Raw genomic sequence first — 19,093 nt, 5'->3', positions numbered from 1 at the left:
AGCTGAGTGGAGCTCAGCGGAGACGAAATTGTCCCTGTGTTAGCAGCTACCATACACCAGAATCCGGGTTAATGCATTTTGCTGAGCCAAAGCAGAGCCAAATAAGGCAAAACAGAGGCTGGCCTTATTTAGCAGCATGCTAACCCACTTATCAGTAATGAATGGGGATGGTGGAAGAGAGAAATTATATTGTTTAAAGCTGTGATGTCCATGTTTTAGCTGGTGTTGTGCTGCTGTGTGTGTGTGTGTGTGTGTGTGTGTGTGTTCTTGTTTTTGTGACATATCAGGACACAACTCTGTATAATGACATGGTTATGACAGGTATTACAAGGAGAGGGTGACTTATGAGGACATAACCCATGTCCCCATTTTTCAAAACGCTTATAAACCATACAGAATTAGTTTTTTTGAGAAAGTAAGTGTGTGGAATCAGCTGACATGTCTTGGCAGCTCATATTTCAGATCAGACTCACACACACACACACATATATATTAGCCAGCACATCTCATAGATGCTATGGTTTTCATACAGAGGTGATTATATTTCCTAACCCTTACACAAACATGATGTTTCAGTACATTTAAAGATCTTAAAAGATTTAAAAATCATGATTTTCATTTATGAGTATTTTCAAATAATGGAACTGGTTTTGAGGATTGTCTTGTTTCTGTTTGCAGGCCGGCTCATGACATCAGTCTGGAGGAGTTTGATGATGAAGATTTGTCTGAAATCACAGATGATTGTGGCATAGGCCTCAACTACGACTCTGACCCTTATGAAAAGGTATCAACCATTTACGATTCATGTTTTTTTTAATGTCTATTAAATTTTTTGTATCTGTCTATCTATCTATCTATCTATCTATCTATCTATCTATCTATCTATCTATCTATCTATCTATCTATCTATCTATCTATCTATCTATCTATCTATCTATCTATCATTATTGTCTTGTCAGTCCGTCTCTCAATCCATCATCCATCCATCTATTCATTTGCCATTAATGCCTATAAACCTTTAATTTGAACACTTTTTAGGTGTTTTCCAAAAAGCCATGATTCAAAGTCTGCTTTGACAGACTTTACTGTCCTATTGAAAATTTGCAATTTCACGAATTTCTCAGAATTTCAATTACTTTGGATCAATTCTACTCCCTTACAGTACATTCAGATTTTTGATGCAGTGTGTCTTGTTTGCTACGCCAATTCAAATTCAACTCAAATTCTGGATTTACCTTTACGTTAACATCTAATGGAACTAAATCATACATTTAAATTGAACTACTATAAAACACCCAAATGTAGTTTGTGTAGGTGTAGGTGGAAATATTTGTAATTTATGTGTGTGCTGGCTGCATTGAGGGATTGTAAATCTTTTATTGTGGTGGCGGTGTGCCACGGCTGCAGTAGAAGGGCTGGTGACCCAGTGAAGTTTGCTTCTATGCAGAACTCTCTTCTCAGCTTTCTGCACCTCAGTCTTATTATAACAAAACCACTTTCTCCTCCTCACCCTGCTCCTTATATTTTTCTTCTTATGTTCTCTGCAAAATGTTCAAACGTTTGTGTATTTCTTTCTATTCTAACACATGTACCTTTGGTGTGTCAAAGTGATTTAAATGCAGTGATTCGATCCACACATTTGCAGTCTGTGGGCATCATAGCATGCAGTGACCTCAGACTGTTCAGTATGTAGGCAGACTGATTAGTTGGTTCTGGATGGTGATTGGACGGTCCATAGGCTGGTCATTTATTGATTGGTTGGTTGATCTCAAAGTGGGCAGCAGAATCCATCCAGTGTGTCAGGCTAGAGTTTTTCTTTTGTCACAGTTAGCGGCTCTAATTCAGCACACACATACACACACAAACGCCTGTCCCACAGGATTATGTCACATGGAAGCAGCACTGCATCGTGTTTGAAGGGCCTGTCCCTTGTCTATACAACTAAAGAATATGAAATCACAGAAGACATCCTCTGTGCCTCCAATGTGCCACTAAGAGCAGTTACATAAGAAACCTTCAAGGTTTTTACGAACAATAGTTAAAGGTTTGGAAATACTTTTTAGATTTCATTGGTTGTATTCACTTCATACTAGTATTGTTTTGAGGTGTCTTCTCTAGTGATACACATTTTTATGTGATTCATAAACTTGAGAAGAAATAAGAAATATCCTTTTGATTATGTTTTTCATTTGAACATTTAAAGAAATGTAATGTGGTAATAGTAATAAATAATATTATTTGAACCCTTTTACATCAATTTTACTGTTTGAAGAATAATAGAATTCGGGGGAGTCGTGGCCTAGTGGTTAGAGAGTTTGACTCCTAACCCTAGGGTTGTGGGTTCGAATCTCGGGCCGGCAATATCACGACTTAGGTGTCCTTGAGCAAGGCTTCGAACCCCCAACTGCTCCCTGGGTGCCGCAGCATAAATGGCTGCCCACTGCTCTGGGTGTGTGTTCACAGTGTGTGTGTTCACTGCTCTGTGTGTGTGTACTTTGGGTTAAATACAGAGCACGAATTCTGAGTAGGGGTCACCAGTAATTTATTCTGAATCAAAAATCTAATTTGTCAAATTTCACTTTTCATATGTAGCTTTCATTGCATACTGTAGCCTTTTTTTGGTGACTGAAAAAAAAAATGCAATTGCTAGGAATGTTTGATAGGTTAGCAACAGTAACTAAGGAGGGGGAGCTTATATTTGTGAACCGATTGTAATGCCGATTTTCTACCATGCAGATGTGTTTCTGATGTAACTGGGCTAGAAACGATATTTGTACATTTATACTCTTTGACGTTATTTGACTACTATTTGACAAAGCTCACAGCGAGCTTTCACTGGCTGCATAACAGATCTTTTAGAAAGAAAAATCTTTGTAAAATCTAAAAACGTGGTGTTCTTCTACTTCTCTGGTAACAGATGAAAGTCCTGCAGTTAGAAGAGATACTTTATATCAGACTCGCCTCTCTAGTGAAGACCTTATGTGAAAGAATTATTTATATTTCTGTGATTAGATCTTTCATAGAGCCCACAATTTAGTATAGTAGTAGGTGTTCATATTTGTGTAATTTTTTCGTTTGCAGCCAGTAAAGAATGAATGTGACATTTTGACATTAACATTTCTAGATTTATTTTTGTACAGATCATTTCCAACCAACAATTCCATCTTTCCAAACACTCTCACTCCCTCTCTCCAGCTTTCTCACCCTCTCTCTCACTTTCCTCATGGATTATTCATTCTGTCACACAGAGCTCCGGCTCTCAGAGTACATTCACCACATTTGGGTTTCTGGGGTATTGCATATCACAGTATACTGTTGATGAACGCCAACTAAGCAGAGTAGTGTGCAGTATTTGAAAAACAACACGAAACGGCAATCACAAAACATTTAACTTACGTAATGTAACATATTTCTTAATGTAACCGAATATGTAGCTTATCATGTATGACACTGCTTCTCACTTTTGCAACCTTCGCTACATCAGTTGAAAAGAAAAGAAAAGAAAAGAAATGAAGACTAGGAAAAAGGTTTGATGGAAAAAATACATTTTATTATTTTAAAAAGTGTTTGATACTGGTTTCAAAAGAGCACATTATGAATGTGATTAGGATTTTTAGAATTTAATTTTTATGATAAAAATTTTATATTATTGTCCATTATTTGTTCCCCAGCTATCCAACTCTTATTAATATAGCTGTAAAGATGCAAGTTATTTCTGACTTGGATATTCATACATTCATACATCTATTATAATTGCAAGAATTTCAGTTGCAATAATAATGTGTTCACACTAATTAAATATGGTCAATTTTGATTGATGGAATAATTTGTCGTTTTATTTAGTTGTTTACTTATTTATTTGCTTGGTAAAACTTGTTGTTGGCTTTGGTTCTTTTCTGTTGTAAGCACATTTGAAATAACTCAAATCAATTGGCAAAGTGAAATGGACATGTAATGTGGTCAAAACCTGCCTGGAACTACTTTAACTATGCATTTCCCTGGAAATAATTGCACACCTTAGAACATTTGTCAGTCATTCCGCTTATACTACATTTAACAAACCTCACAATATTGTCCAGATGTTGTATTCAAACACATTCGTCAGTTTTTTTTTTTTAAGGATAAGGATTATTTTCTAAGATAATTTCTTATCCCATGCTTCAACTGCTAATTCCAAAATGTCTGATTTTGATTTCTTTCCATCTTTAAGGCCCACCCGTGTAGACCCTAAAGTGCATGTTTTAGGGTTAAGTCTGAAATTATAGTGTGTGATGACTGTGTGTGTGTGTGTGTGTGTGAGAGAGAGAGAGGGATTAGCTAAAATGCATGAGAGGTGTCATCTTAGTGTCTGTCCAAACTGCTCATAATGAGAGATCAAAGACTTTTGTGTGTGTGTGTGTGTGTGTGAGAGAGATAGTGTGTGTTTGTGTGTGTGAATTATCAGTACGTGTTTGTTGTTCTATGAACATTTGTTTGTGCATTTCTGACACATATGCTTTCCAACTCATCTATACAGAGGAAATTATTAGCTGGTAACATCACACTGCAATCTGTTAAACTCAGCAGTGCTGTGGCTCTGAACCCCTGAGTTATTGATGTCATCAGCTCAGAGGGTGGAGCAGAAAACAATGATTCCTGCTAACACTGTATTTACCTTTATTTCTGCATTCACTGTATTTTATTATTGGATCTTTTTTCATTTGCTTTATTGAATTTTATTATTATTAGTAGTAGTAGTAGTAGTATTTGTACTTATTAGTTTATTATTGGAATCTTATAAAGGGTTGCATATATAAGGTTGACCATGGATAGTTACACAGGGAAGTTGTCTCAAGAACTACTGTATATCTCAGGTTTCAAGTAAAAACGGACATGGATTATGAACTATATAATGAAATCAGCTTTTAACTGAACATTTTACATTTTAATTCATTTTTCTACAATTCATATTTTTAAGAGCATTAAATGGTAGATTTTCAGTTCTGGAACATGTTGTCTTAATGTTTCTTTTCTTTTCTTTTCTGCAAGCCAAGACTTTAATATATGAGACTTTTATGAATTAATAAAAAATAAAGAAATAAATACTAGCTTCTATTACCTTAATATTTATTGGGGGATAAAATGAGTAAAAAAGTGGTATTCCCTATTAAGAGTCATAATAATATACTATAATATAGAATATGTTTTATGTCTAATTTAAAGTAAATGAGATGATTACCTGGACATTTTTTTGGTTAACTGTAATAAACCAGGCAACACTGACAGACTATGACAGACATTCAGAACTGATGAATAGGTTGTCTAATGAATTATTCAAGAGCCCTCAATTATGCAGTGCTGTGCTGTAGTTAATGTCTCTGATGTCTCAGATGAGTATCTATACTAATGCGGTCAACCCACCTCCTTCCTGCATTTACTGCAATATACAGCTGATGTGTGTGTGTGTGTGCTCTTTAAGCTTCTATTTACAATCTTATGGTGTTTCCTTGACCTTCTAACACTGGATCTTTTATTTTGTCCTCTTCATCTCTCTCTTGCTCTGCCTGTGCGGTCAACATCGAGAGCACTGCATTCATTCATGACTTCTGTGTGAGTTCGGCTGGCTCAGCGGAACACTTTTTGCTGGTGTAATGCTGACTCTGTCTCTGAGCAGGGATGTAAAATCAGTGCTGGTCAGGGGTGAGGTCATGTCCTTGGAAATATAAGAACGATAGAGTTTCAATATAGCATTTATACACTAACTCATGCTGGACAGCTAGAACTACGTCAATACAGCATTATGCCATCTATGTCTCTCTCCTAAGTGCGGGTATCAGCCATAGTGTGTTTGACTGCTGCTGGTTAGGGGTATTGATTGGGTTAGAGAAATGGCGTATAGATGCAGGTCCCTGCAGTGACAGCTGGTTGTGAATCTAATGCAGTGTGAGACTTTTAATGACATCACCCACACACATTTGCCAGGCAACAAACAGAATTTTAACTCTAGTGTGTGTGTTCTTAATTGAGGTGAATATCAGACGTTAGGCTTATGTAAGTGCATTGACTTGTTTTCCTGGAAGGGTGCTGAAACCTGAAGAGCTTTGGCATCGATCACCATCTGCCCTTCCCCATAAGACTCTCTCAGCTTTGTTCAGTCCATCCCCAGTCCATCCACTTTCCCTTTTCAAGACAAAATTAATTCAAAATTAGAGTTATTAATTTACATTCTTAATTGTACTCTGACTCTGATTTGGTATAACGCTAACCAGTTTTTACTAACCAGTTAATTACTGATCTATAAAATCTAGTCCTGTCCTACATTTAGTACACACTCTACATTTAGTTTTAAAAGCAATTTAGTTATAAAGCAATATTCCAGGGTGAATAAAAACAAACTTTTAGTAATGCATTTACAATTATTATTATTATCATTATTATGTTTTAATTAAAATAAATAATTTTATATACTTTATCAAAAATATTAGTCCCACATTTCTGCTTTTAATTTTTTTTTGTATAATTGTCCCATAGACTTATTGCATATAATTGCATTATTGTACATACATTTTTTTTATTGTATTTTTTTGCTAACTGAAAGATGCCTAAATTATTTCCTGTTGTAACAACCTCAATTATTTATTTATTTTTTAATCTAAAATATACCTTCAAACTCACTGTTAATTTCAATATTACAGTCATAAACATATGGTATATTTGCCATTTAAATATATCTGCAATATAGTTTGTTGTTCCTGCAACCACCAATCTATCTATATATATATACATAGTAACACATGTTTCAGAAATTATGGCCTGGCTAGAAGTCAAGACTTCATCCAGTCTAGGGTGAACATATGGCCCAACTAATAGATGGAACACAACATTAACAGCATAGCAAAAAGGTCATGCTGAATCATGCATTGTAGACATGAGAAGCATTTGCTCGGACTGATATTTGTGAATATTGAATTTTTGTGTTTAATTGCACTTACCTGATTCATTCAGTCACCCGTTACAGGCTGCAGTATTGATTTATGGTAATGTTTTACAGTGCTACACCAGATATTATTTTCAGGTAAAATATTTAAAATATTACTTAAATATATACTTTTTTTGTATAGGACTGCTTGATTCTAGAAAAGAATGAGTTCCACCACCCAGTGTGCTCATTCCAAGATGACTTCCAAGAGTTTGAGATGATCGATGATGAGGAAGAAGAAGAGGATGCAGATCCTGATGCCCCTCCCTCACCATCAGAATCCCCTCCCCCCTCTCCTACTCTGGGCACACTGAAGAGCCGCCCAACCACTCTAAACCTGACTGCGGCAGTTTCACAGGTACCTCTAACTCACACCTGATGATATATATATATATATATATATATATATATATTCAAACCCAATTCCAAAAAAGTTGGGACACTGTACAAATTGGGAATAAAAACGGAATACAATGATGTGGATGCCACACACACTCATGCAACCCCATACCATCAGAGATGCAGGCTTCTGAACTGAGCACTGATAACAACTTGGGTTGTCCTTGTCCTCTTTAGTCCAGATGACATGGCGTCCCAGTTTTCCAAAATGAACTTTAAATTTTGATTCGTCTGACCACAGAACAGTTTTCCACTTTGCCACAGTCCATTTTAAATGAGCCTTGGCCCAGAGAAAATGCCTGTGCTTCTGGAACATATTTAGATATGGCTTCTTTTTTGACCTATAGAGTTTTAGCTGGCAACGGCGAATGGCACGGTGGATTGTGTTCACCGATAATGTTTTCTGGAAGTATTCCTGAGCCCATGTTGTGATTTTCCATTACTGTAGCATTCCTGTATGTGATGCATACAGTCTAAAGGCATTCAGTATGGTTTTCCTGCCTTGACCTTTACGCACAGAGATTGTTCCAGATTCTCTGAGAAACTCCTTTCTGATATTGCTCCTCTATTTTTCACCGCAGAATTGGGGGAATTGGTGATCCTCTGCCCATCTTGACTTCTGAGAGACACTGCCACTCTGAGTGGCTCTTTTTTATACTCAATCATGTTGCCAATTGACCTAATAAGTTGGAAATTGGTCCTCCAGCTGTTCCTTATATGTACATTTAACTTTTCCGGCCTCTTATTGCTACCTGTCCCAACTTTTTTGGAATGTGTAGCTCTCATGAAATCCAAAATGAGCCAATATTTGGCATGACATTTCAAAATGTCTCACTTTCAACATTTGATATATTATATGTAATCTATTGTGAATAAAATGTAAGTTTATGAGGTTTGTAAATTATTCCTTTCCTTTATACTCACAATTTGTACAGTGTCTCAACTTTTTTAGAATCGGGTTTGTGTGTGTGTGTGTGTGTGTGTATAAACATGTTATCTGTATTTAAACTCTTCTTTTGGTCCTATTCTCAGGACTCCCTGAACAACAACAGCAACGTGTCACCACAGAAGTCAAGCTGGCAGGATTCTCTTCGAAACCCGACTTCACAGGGTAATTGTGTGTTCATATATTGTATATGTAACAATAATATAAAATAATCCAAAACAGAATTCCTAAATAGATTTCAAGATTCAAAAAACATATGAACAGCTTAAAAAAAAAACTGTATACAAACCTTAACTAATCATATAATTGTCGCCACTGATAGCCTTGTGGGCAGCGCGCTGACATACAGCGCTACTGCGCTTCAGGCATCCCATGTTTGAATTCTGACTTGAGGACCTTTCCAAACCTGCCCCCTTCTTTCTCTCTCTCTCCCATTTCCCTTCCTGTCATGTCTGATCTGTCCTATATCATAATAAAGCCAAAAATAAATCTTATTTTATAAAAAATATTCATACAATTATTGCATCAGAATAGTAGCCGACTGTTAATCATTTTACTCAACATTTTAGGTTGTTTGTCTCCAAACCACTCTTGCCTTGAGGATGGTTCCCATGTAACTACTACATGCCTGGGGGCTCCAGATACCACTGTCTCTACCAATGGTACACCCTCAAAGCCACCAGGACGTTGTGGTCTTCATCAGTCACCTGGCAGGCCGCTGCTGTACGACTTTGAAGGCAACAGACGAGAGCAACCAGAATACGGTAAGAAGTCTGATCGTGTTGATAATGGCTAATCAAATTAATATATAATATATCCATAACAATGGTTATATTCGATGCCTCCAACTACATTTTAAATTTGGTCCTTTCCTTGTCAACTTATCTCAATTCCCCTCCATATCTCTTTTTTTCTATATCTTTCTCATCTTCCAAACCAGGCTCATTTGGTCAACATAACTCATCGAGTGGGTCTGAGGCGAATGAGGTGAAGCCTGATGTTGAGGAATCCACTCTAAGTGAGCTTGTTCCCTCAGTGGATGACTGCACTTCCCAGTGCTCCGACACTGAGGTTGACCATGACCTGAATGGTCATGCCAAACGTCGACCTTGCCGCTCTCGACCCAATGACACGTATACTGTGACCACAGAGACTGCTGACGACCCAGAGCTGGAATATGATGGCACCAGTAGGTGTCTGTCCTCAACTGCACCTCTTGGTAATGATGCTGAGACTCCGCTATCGGATGAGGAGCTGGACAAAGAGTTTGACATTGACTTCATGAGTAAGGATACCTATGATCAAACCTGCAAGGAAGCTGAGGCCTCTTCTTACGTTGAGTTCCCCTGCATTGAACAAGCGGAGTCCATTTCTGTCTCTAGCTATGTGTCGTCGAGTCGATCAGATGTGCTTGATGCTATGGATGAACCTCGAAATATGCATCTGGGTCAACCTGCTGCTGCAAATGACACAACTTCTCCTTCTTCTGATCCAGGCATTGCTGATATGAATGCAAAACGCTATGCAGAGTCAGACCGCCACAGTGATGACCTCAGCTCTCCTGGATCAGACTCAGATATTGAAGGGGAACTTGAGGCTGCATTTGCATGTGATCCACTTGCTAGTAACATGATTTCCTCCATCTCGGAGACAGAGCTGGACCTGACCAGTGAATCTAGCAGTGGGCGTTCCTCGCACCTCACCAATTCCATTGAAGAAGCCAGCTCCCCAACCTCAGACCAAGAACTGGACCAGGAGCTGGACCCTGAGCCGGACAGTGGTATTGTAGGTCTAAAAGCTTCTCTTCTTCTAGGCCAACCTGACCCAATTAAACAAGAACCTTCACCAGGTCTAGATCCCAGCACAGACATGTTACAACTAGATGATGGCCAAGCTCTGATGGGCCTGCAGAATGTAGACGATGAACAGGTTTATGAGCACCAGGCTGATCCAGATGAGACTCTTCCTCCTGCCGTTCCCTGTGAGGATAGTGGCTCTCAGCAGCTGTTGTTGAAGATTGAGCCTGACCACAGTCTTGAGAGCTTCAAACGCTCCTTCTATTTGCCCGTTGGCTCCAAACTCATGCCCTCTGTGGACGAGTATGATGGTAACAGCGAGGGAGAATCAGAGTCAGAGTCAGAGGACGAACTCAGTGAAAACTCTGATTCTCCTTGGCTTCTCAGCAACCTGGTCAACAGGATGATTTCAGAAGGCTCCTACCCAATCAGTTGCCCAGAAGAGTGCCTCAAACACTCAGCCTCCATCTCTGACACCATCTCACCCTCATCGGACCTGGAAACAGATACTTTCAATGAGACGGATTGCTGCAATTCACAAAAGCAGAAATCTGAAGAAAAGTCACAAGGGGTTCCCTCTGAAAAATCCGAGATGAGGCTGAATGAAGAGAAAGAGAGTGAAGCCAGCTATGTATCTGAAGAGGGACCGAAGGAAAGCAAGAGAACAGACTCTTGTCTGTACATGAGCAACCCCATATATGGCAAATCTACACCTGTCTTTACAGAGGGTTTCGAAACGAGGGCAAAGAATTATGAATCAGAGGACTTCCCATCCCAAAACTCATTAAAAAACAAGCAGAAAGAAGAAGAGGAGGAGCCAAATAATGACTTGATGATGGAGAGAATGAAGGAGCTGGAATCTCCCAGCTTGAGCGAGAGCATAATCAGCGACAAGGATGAGGGACGGGAGACACGGGTCAATCAGCTCACTTTGCAGCGAATCACAGAAGTCAAAAACAGCCTTACACTGGACATCCCAACATCACAGACCAATCACTGTTTCAGTCTTACATACTCGACAGATAATGATGAAGATGAGCAAGATACCTCCCCTTTTCTGGAGGATCTTCACACGGTACCGTCACCCTTTGGAAATGAGGCTTACTTGGACAGCTCCCCACCTATTGACGAGAGCGTGCGAGAGTTGAGGAACACAACTTCCGACCGGCCCATTGATGACTCCTTGGCATATGATTCAATGAAGTACACCCTAGTGGTGGATGAAAACACAACCCTTGAGCTGGTGAGCCTAAAGCGCTGTACCTCTGTTCTCAGTGAGGACAGTGATGGACTCTCTACTATCTGTGATGAAGAAGTTGTTGATGAAGATGAAGACATTTATGGACAGGGTCAGATGGTAGGAGGCATGAGACCAGATTTGCTGTTAAGCTCCTCTGAAGAAGACTCCTCCCCCGAGGCAGATTTACCTTTCTCAAAGAAGTTCCTCAATGTGTTTGTCAACAACACATCACGGTCCTCCAGTAAGTGAAATTTAACATTGTGCATAATAGAGTTATGGGATAGTTCACCCAAAAATCTGTCATCATTTTCTCACCTTCATTTAATTCCAAACCCGTACTCAAAATGAGATGATTTTAAAAATGTTTTCAAGTGTTTTTTTTTTTTTTTTTGTCCATACAAAGAAAGTCAAGTGGGGTCCAGTGTTGTTTTGGACCCCATTAACTTTAAATGTATGGAATGGTCCATTGATTTTGATTTATTTGAAAGATTTAGTAGTGCCACAAATGCATAATTTGTAATTGTTTGCTCTCTTGTGCGATTAAACTAATGTGTCTAATAAAGCAACATTTTTAAAGCTACTGTAAAGGTTTAATACAAAAATATGCACAAGGAGGAAATGGAAAATAAATTGTTGTATATTACAGACAAAACTACCACATTTAATTTACTCCGAATCGCAGATCCTTTCTGGGGTCTTTTAGTTCAGTTTTAGAGATTTAGATGATTATTTTACATAATTTAGGAGCCTGTCTCGCTGAACAGGAAGGATTAATAATTAATAACCCTAATGAGATGAGATCAGAAGATGAAGAATTTTGTATGACCTGCTTCTAAATGAGTTTTGCAGTACTCTGTGTCACACATACACGTGCACACTCGGAGAATCTACCTTGGGGCTTGTATCTCAGTATACAGTGACATAATGCATCTGCATTATGTGTGTTTCAGGCACAGAGTCCTTTGGGCTTTTCTCGTGCACTATAAATGGAGAAGAAAGAGATCAGACTCACAGAGCAGTCTTCAGGTGAGCAATGCTGCCAACACTATAACCTTAAAACACCTACAGTAGCTCTAATCAAAAAGCTCCAGTCTGGTTTAATGTCCAATCATAAACCCTCAATGAAATCTTCTTTTATAATATCTGTTAAAACAGTTAATTGACTGCTTATAATATCTATTGCAAGCAATGCAAATGCAAGTTTTATTGCCCGTGCTGCAGGTTCATCCCACGACATGCAGATGAGCTGGAGTTAGACGTTGATGATCCATTATTCGTTGAGGAAGAGGAGGATGATTACTGGTACCGTGGGTACAACATGCGCACAGGGGCCAGAGGAATTTTCCCAGCGTACTATGCCCACGAGGTTGTTGGCCAAACAAAAGACCTGTGTGTTTCCATAGCAATGAAGAGGAACCCTGCTTGGATGGAAAGCTTCCGAGTGCAGTTCCTGGGTTCAGTGGAAGTTCCTTATCACCAAGGCAACGGCATCCTGTGTGCTGCCATGCAGAAGGTACCATAGACAGCAAATGTATCAGTTTGTGCTGTTATTGTGTGAGACGTAAAGAATGCACAATGTTACATCATATTATGCAAACGGGAACTAATATGTTAGTTTTAGTGTGGTCAAAAATTAGTGCGTTAACGAATGTGATTCATTTTTTTCCCAGTTTAACATCTTTAAAAATATTTAACACAACGCTAGGGATTGCCACTCCTCTCACAACTGCTGCTTTCTATCTCTTTTTTCTTGACAAGAATTGCATTATTTAGATGCAGAACGTCTTTATGACCACAACAGACGTACACTCCATCTTGCCCTCAGTACCAGGCGCTATTCATGAGCACAAGGTGACGAGGGAGTAGAACAACAGTGAACTGCGATCAGATGAGATGTTGTCAGGCTATACAGTGTCAGTGAAAATTAATTTTCCTGTCCTGTCAACCATTATACTGTGCTCGTAGCACGTGCGCCACAATTGCACGCACAAATTTGCCAGAGCACTGTATATCATTTCATATCAAAGCATGAAAGCACAAAAGAAACTTAGAGCATGCAATGTTGTTATGTCATCAGTTAAGTCATGAAATGACCAAAAAAGGCAAATAAAAGCTGCCTTAAACTGTGCATGTATGTAAATATTTGTTAAATATGAGCAAAATACGAATCGTGTCAGATCCACATCATGTTCATCAGCGGCAGCTCTTAAATGAATAGCAGCCAAAATAACCTAATAAACCTGCTGCTGTGATGTCTGTTCATAAAAAGAACAAAAGAAAGTGGAAATCAATAACTTCTGTAGCATTAAGGATTCATCTATGTTTAATTTAGTGCAATTTACAATTCCTAATAATAATAATAATAATAATAATAATAATGCATTTTATTTAAGGTGCCTTTCAAACCCCTCAAGGTCACCGTACAACAAGTAACAACAGTAACAATATTAAAACAGAAAATAACAGCAAATAACAATGTCAATAAAAAACAGCAATAATAATAAATAAATAAGAAAAAATAAAAATACTGGACTTGAGTGCACAAAGTAATCGTAGAAGATAAGCAGTTCTGAATAAATGAGTTTTAAGTTTGACTTTAGATTGAGCTAAAGAGTCTGAATAACGTATATTTCCTGTATATTTTCTACATTAATGAAGGACATAGGTTCAAAATATGACATTTATTATAATGGGTTAATGAGTTAAATATTAGGGGGTCAAAATTATTTTCAGTAGTATTGGTATCAGTGATACTCCCATTCAGTCACAAAAAAGATGCCACGTAACAAATGTTTAGAAATATACTGCCTCTGTTATTTATTTGAAGATTGCCTGTGAAATTATTAGATGGGATTAATCGTGATTAATTTCAGAAATAATGTGCGATTAATTGGTTAATTTTGGCTTCATTTGATTTACAGCACTAGTTTGTTTGTATTTCAGATCGCTATGGCAAGGAAGAGGACGGTGCATCTTCATCCCCCATCTATTTGTGAGCTGGAAATAAGCCTGCAGGGTGTGAAACTAGTCATGAGTTTGGATGACGAGTACGACCTTTCAGGGGAGGTAAGAGAGAGACAAAACTTACATTTGTATTTATTGTTTGGCTATTGAGTCATCATCTCATGTGAAAATGAATTTGAATAAGTACTATTAATTTCTACATGTGCATGACTTTTAATTAGAAAAATATTTAATACATAGATGCTTAGTATACATTATGAGAATATCTACATTTCAGTATTTAGCTTGGATTTTGATATTTATAATTATTCCTCCTCTCATTTATTTTCATAGTTTGACAGATGTAGTCACTTCTTCCAAATGAAAAACATCTCCTTCTGTGGATGTCATCCTAAAAACAACTGGTAAACACACACACATACATTACCACTTTCTATTTCTTTTCGTAAACCCCAAAACAACTCTTTATGCATTTTACCAAAAGAAGACTTGTCCCTCTCTCTCTGTGTGTCTCTTTGTAGTTATTTTGGTTTCATTACCAAGCACCCGATGCTGAACAGGTTTGCATGTCACGTCTTTGTCTCTCAGGACGCCATGAGACATGTAGCTGAGTGTGTGGGGTGAGTTTAATACACGTCACAAAAACATTCACAAGAAACTTTGAAGACTGAGAATATCGAGCCAAGGTGAAAAGAAGAGAAGAGACATAAATACGAGTGATCGATCTCTGCTTCATTATCAGAGCAGACTGCTGTGTGAAATATCAAAACTTTTCTCTTTTGGAGAAGACAGGGGACCTGAGTTATGGGCCCCAGCAGGAGGCAGCTAGCTCTGCTACATTGCATAATATAATTTTACGAACATACTATACGATAGTCTTATCATTTAGTACAGAAATGAAGGGGGAAAAGTTGCTTTGATGACGACACTTTGCTTTCATCATGTTAATTACACAAGAAAACGCACAAGTGCACATAACAAGAGAGAAGCTTATCAACCTACACACTTGTACAGACTCACAGCTTTAGTTTTCTGTAGAGTTGAAATTATTTTGCACACTTTATGCAACCAGAAAAGCATCCTGTGTAGTTAGCTGGCTTGACTAGCTGTGTTATACTGTGTGCTGGGCTTGAACTAGACTTGTATTTAAATCCTGGTTTATTGTGAACAAATCGGTATATATTCACACGTGTATGTTCGGATACGCACTGTATGTCTCTATGTGCTTGTTTCAGACGGGCATTCCAGGAGTACTACCAGGAGCACTTAGAATACGCCTGTCCTACCGAAGATATCTACCTTGAGTAAAGGAGAAAAGGGTAACCATAGCACCTGCTGTCCCTCACGACAGATGTCTGTTCCTGGGCTTGGCCACTACGAGGCGTCTGGCAGCCTCCTCAAATGTAACATAGGCCTCATCTCTTTCTTCTCTTCCTCAGTTTCTCTTGTTCTCTCCACATGAACTGAGCTGAATACTTTACATATAGGCTCTTAGTGGTCTGTCTATTTATTTAAATGTTTATCAGTTAATTTAATCTCATCAATGAGATGGATTGCTTGTTTATTTAACTTTTCTACTATATAATTAGGGATATGGTTTTGGGGTGGATACATCGGTTTAATATATATATATATATATATATATATAGTACTGATGTAGAAAAGGCAAAATATGACTTCACATGTTTGATTGCATGGCTTTGAGGGTTATGCTCACAAACACACATGGGAGATCTAACAATGTTTAAAAGCAAAAGGCGATCAGAGGTTTGAATCTGAAGACCAGGATTTTTTGTAAATATGTATTTGTCCGATTCTGATACATTGCTGTACTGGGTTTGTACTAAAGAGGACAGGGCAGTAGGACGTGACCTGGAATCATCGATGGGTCTACAGATTGTCTGTTCCCATGTAGTAGAAGGCTTACTGTACGTTTCTGATTCTACCGCAATGTAAATACTGTACAAATAGAGATGACTGTAGGTGAATACAGATGCTACAATACATCACAGTATGCAAATATCCTGCGCCATCTGTCTGCGAATGAAAAAGTGGGACGGATTGCAGGTCGGCAGGCTGGGTGTAGATGGATCTAGAGATGTTCGGTGAGTCTCATCAAGTCACATCTGGAGCATATTTGACCCCAAAATCACAATAAAGTTTTAAGAAATGGTATTTTGTGGAAAGATGATTCTTGACATTACTTTCATATCAATGTTTAACACCCACAATTACTGTAATTCATCCAGATGTTTCAGTTTTGAGTTTTTGTGTTTAATTTTCATTATTTGCATTGCCATTGTGACATTCCCATCATAGTTAAACACCTACAGTTATTGTAATGCATCCAGATGTTTAGTTCTGGGTTTATTTGTAGTTGGTTTTCATTGATGGTTCTCAGTAATAGTTATGCAAATCATCCTGACAATATTTTTTATTTAAAAAAATCGGCATGCAATTAGGGCTGTGCTGCAAATATTACCATTATATATAAATAACTTATGATTGTATCATTCATATCTATATTTATTCATATAATTAATAATAATAATGGAGAGGGAGGTGAGGGAATGTGCTATATTGTCATTAAACAATAAAAAAATAGGCTTTATTTGCATGCACAATAAAATTGATATATTTTGCATTTCATTTTGGGGTAAAATATTACTCAGATATCGACTTTGTGTGATTCATCCGGTTGGCTATGATACAGCATAGTCCTTTGGGGATTCAGTCAGATAATATTTCTCCATCTCTCAAACCTGACAGCTTACCATAGTCTGCTGTCTTGTATGATCTTCAGGTTGCATTGAAACTTTTAAGCCATGCTTTCAACATTTGCAGGTAGATATTTCAGAGGGATGCAATACTTATAGACTGTAAGCATACTGAATGCAGGAGTATTTTACCAGTGGACTGGACAATTTACTTCTCAGTTAATTTGCAGGACAAATGCTGCTTCACTAAAGAATAAAAATACCCTTATTCAGTCCCGTGAAGCAATGAATAAGTGAATGTCATTTATGTAGATGCCATGTGATTATATAATAAGCTCAGGACACTGGAAAACAATCCTTGTGTATTGTTTTGTCTCTCTGAGTCAGTCACAGACGCTGATCGGTAGATGCGGTGTGGTTGTTCAGCGCTCTTAATTCTAACTAGCCCTCGTCCTGACCTTGACCTGCACTGCTGAGACTAAACAGAGCAGATCCCCCTGCTGGCTTCACACAGTAATGACCTACAATAACATTTACCTGATGAATGCAATCCAGGGCCATGCAACAGCTCACAATCAGAATCATGATGTGAAGACATTCAGGTAATATTACAGGAAAATGTGTGTAGTTCTATTTAAAAATGGCTTGATGTATCCGATATGCTATATCTGGTACATGCATAGGTCAAAATTATGAAGAGATGGCATATATACGACATCCTGTCAGGTAACTTACTGTTTCATTAACTAGAAATGAAAGGCTGCGTTTGGAATGAAGTGGAATATTAGCATACTGCATACTACATACTTTGTAAACCTCATTACATTACAGAAGTCCGTCTTAAGATTTATCAGTCTGTCAAAATAATAAATCAAGGAGTTGACAAAGACCACAGCTGATATTTCATGTACTAAATCCTGCATTGAGGAATTCAGCATCCTGTTCTTTGTGGTTTTTAATATTGCACATTTTGGCAAAACATCTGAATTTTTCATGCACAACACTGCTCTGGGGTATACTACAGTAGTATGCATAGTATGGTAGTATGCTATTTTGCACACAGCCCAATGTTCCCTGCACACGTGACTGTATGCTCCAGCAGCCTGCAATCTCCGTCCATGGTTACCCGTTCATTTGTGACAGTGATACTCTTACGGAAGGAGATTTAGGTTTTAAACGTGTCTTGTTTTTGGTTAGATTGCTGTAAATATTTTAGAGTCAGGATCACCACGCTGTGTCCTTTCTGTTGAGTATGTTATTGAGATTACTATGTAAATGTAAAAGAAATAAGATATTAATAATGTTGACGATAGCAATCTTACAACCAAAAGCCAACTGTGATGGGGTGAAAAGATATAAATAGCTTTGAATTAGTATTTGTATCTTTCCTTTATCTGCTTTACATCAGTGTACATCTGTTGTTGGATGTGTGGAATAACATGCAGTCGCTGAGGTTCTAACAATCACAAACAGACATGTTTCGAATGCACAAAAAAAATCATCCATCATTGAACCGAATGATCAGCAATTTTGTCTCATTTATGAACAAATATGAATCGGAGCTCTAAATCCTTAGTTATGACTGTTACATGACATTTTTATTGTGCGTTCATACAATAAATGAATATCTTAAATATTTTAGCCTTCACTTAAGCAATTTGTAGTGACAAATTGGCTGTGAAACCCCTAACACATTCAAGCAGAGCATCTAATACTTCTTCTTGATCACTTAAGCTTGGGTAGCTGAAATACAATTACAAGAAATACAAAGTTCTGGACTAAAACGTACAGAATTCAGTCCTTCACTGTATAACGGAAACAGCTTCAGTATGACAAAACTATGTATCTTGTATCTTTAAAAATGACAACTTGTAAAGAAAAAACGAAAAAAAAAAAAAAAATCTCACTGCCTTGTCATGGATTTGGTCTTATGAATAAAATACTATATGCTTGATGTCACCAAAGTGTTTCGGAGCAGTGTTATTTTTAGATACCATTATAGGATTTTATTTTAAATTATTTTTAAATGCGTTGCCATTCAGTTAGTTCAGCCTTGTATACTGTAAGTCCATA

General features: G+C 37.8%; 1 protein-coding gene across 2 annotated transcripts in view; it reads left to right on the top strand.

The window, feature by feature from the left end:
* LOC127934004 (C-Jun-amino-terminal kinase-interacting protein 2) overlaps window positions 1-18,984 on the top strand; it is a 46,780-nt gene extending 27,796 nt beyond the window's left edge. For both annotated transcript variants that reach the window (XM_052531166.1, XM_052531165.1), the window contains exons 2-12: window positions 679-784; window positions 7,101-7,316; window positions 8,390-8,468; window positions 8,873-9,067; window positions 9,244-11,580; window positions 12,290-12,365; window positions 12,561-12,852; window positions 14,283-14,405; window positions 14,637-14,707; window positions 14,825-14,923; window positions 15,539-18,984. In XM_052531166.1, coding sequence (XP_052387126.1) covers window positions 7,176-7,316; window positions 8,390-8,468; window positions 8,873-9,067; window positions 9,244-11,580; window positions 12,290-12,365; window positions 12,561-12,852; window positions 14,283-14,405; window positions 14,637-14,707; window positions 14,825-14,923; window positions 15,539-15,611 — 3,486 coding nt within the window. In that variant the 5' untranslated portion in view covers window positions 679-784; window positions 7,101-7,175 and the 3' untranslated portion in view covers window positions 15,612-18,984. The remainder of the gene's footprint in view (window positions 1-678; window positions 785-7,100; window positions 7,317-8,389; window positions 8,469-8,872; window positions 9,068-9,243; window positions 11,581-12,289; window positions 12,366-12,560; window positions 12,853-14,282; window positions 14,406-14,636; window positions 14,708-14,824; window positions 14,924-15,538) is intronic.
* Window positions 18,985-19,093: the final 109 nt, after the last annotated feature.

Source organism: Carassius gibelio, chromosome A18 (genome assembly GCF_023724105.1).
Source record: "Carassius gibelio isolate Cgi1373 ecotype wild population from Czech Republic chromosome A18, carGib1.2-hapl.c, whole genome shotgun sequence".
NCBI classification, from domain to species: Eukaryota; Metazoa; Chordata; class Actinopteri; order Cypriniformes; family Cyprinidae; genus Carassius; species Carassius gibelio.
The sequence above is the reverse complement of the archived record's forward strand: the minus strand, read 5'-3'. Positions and strand labels throughout refer to the sequence as shown.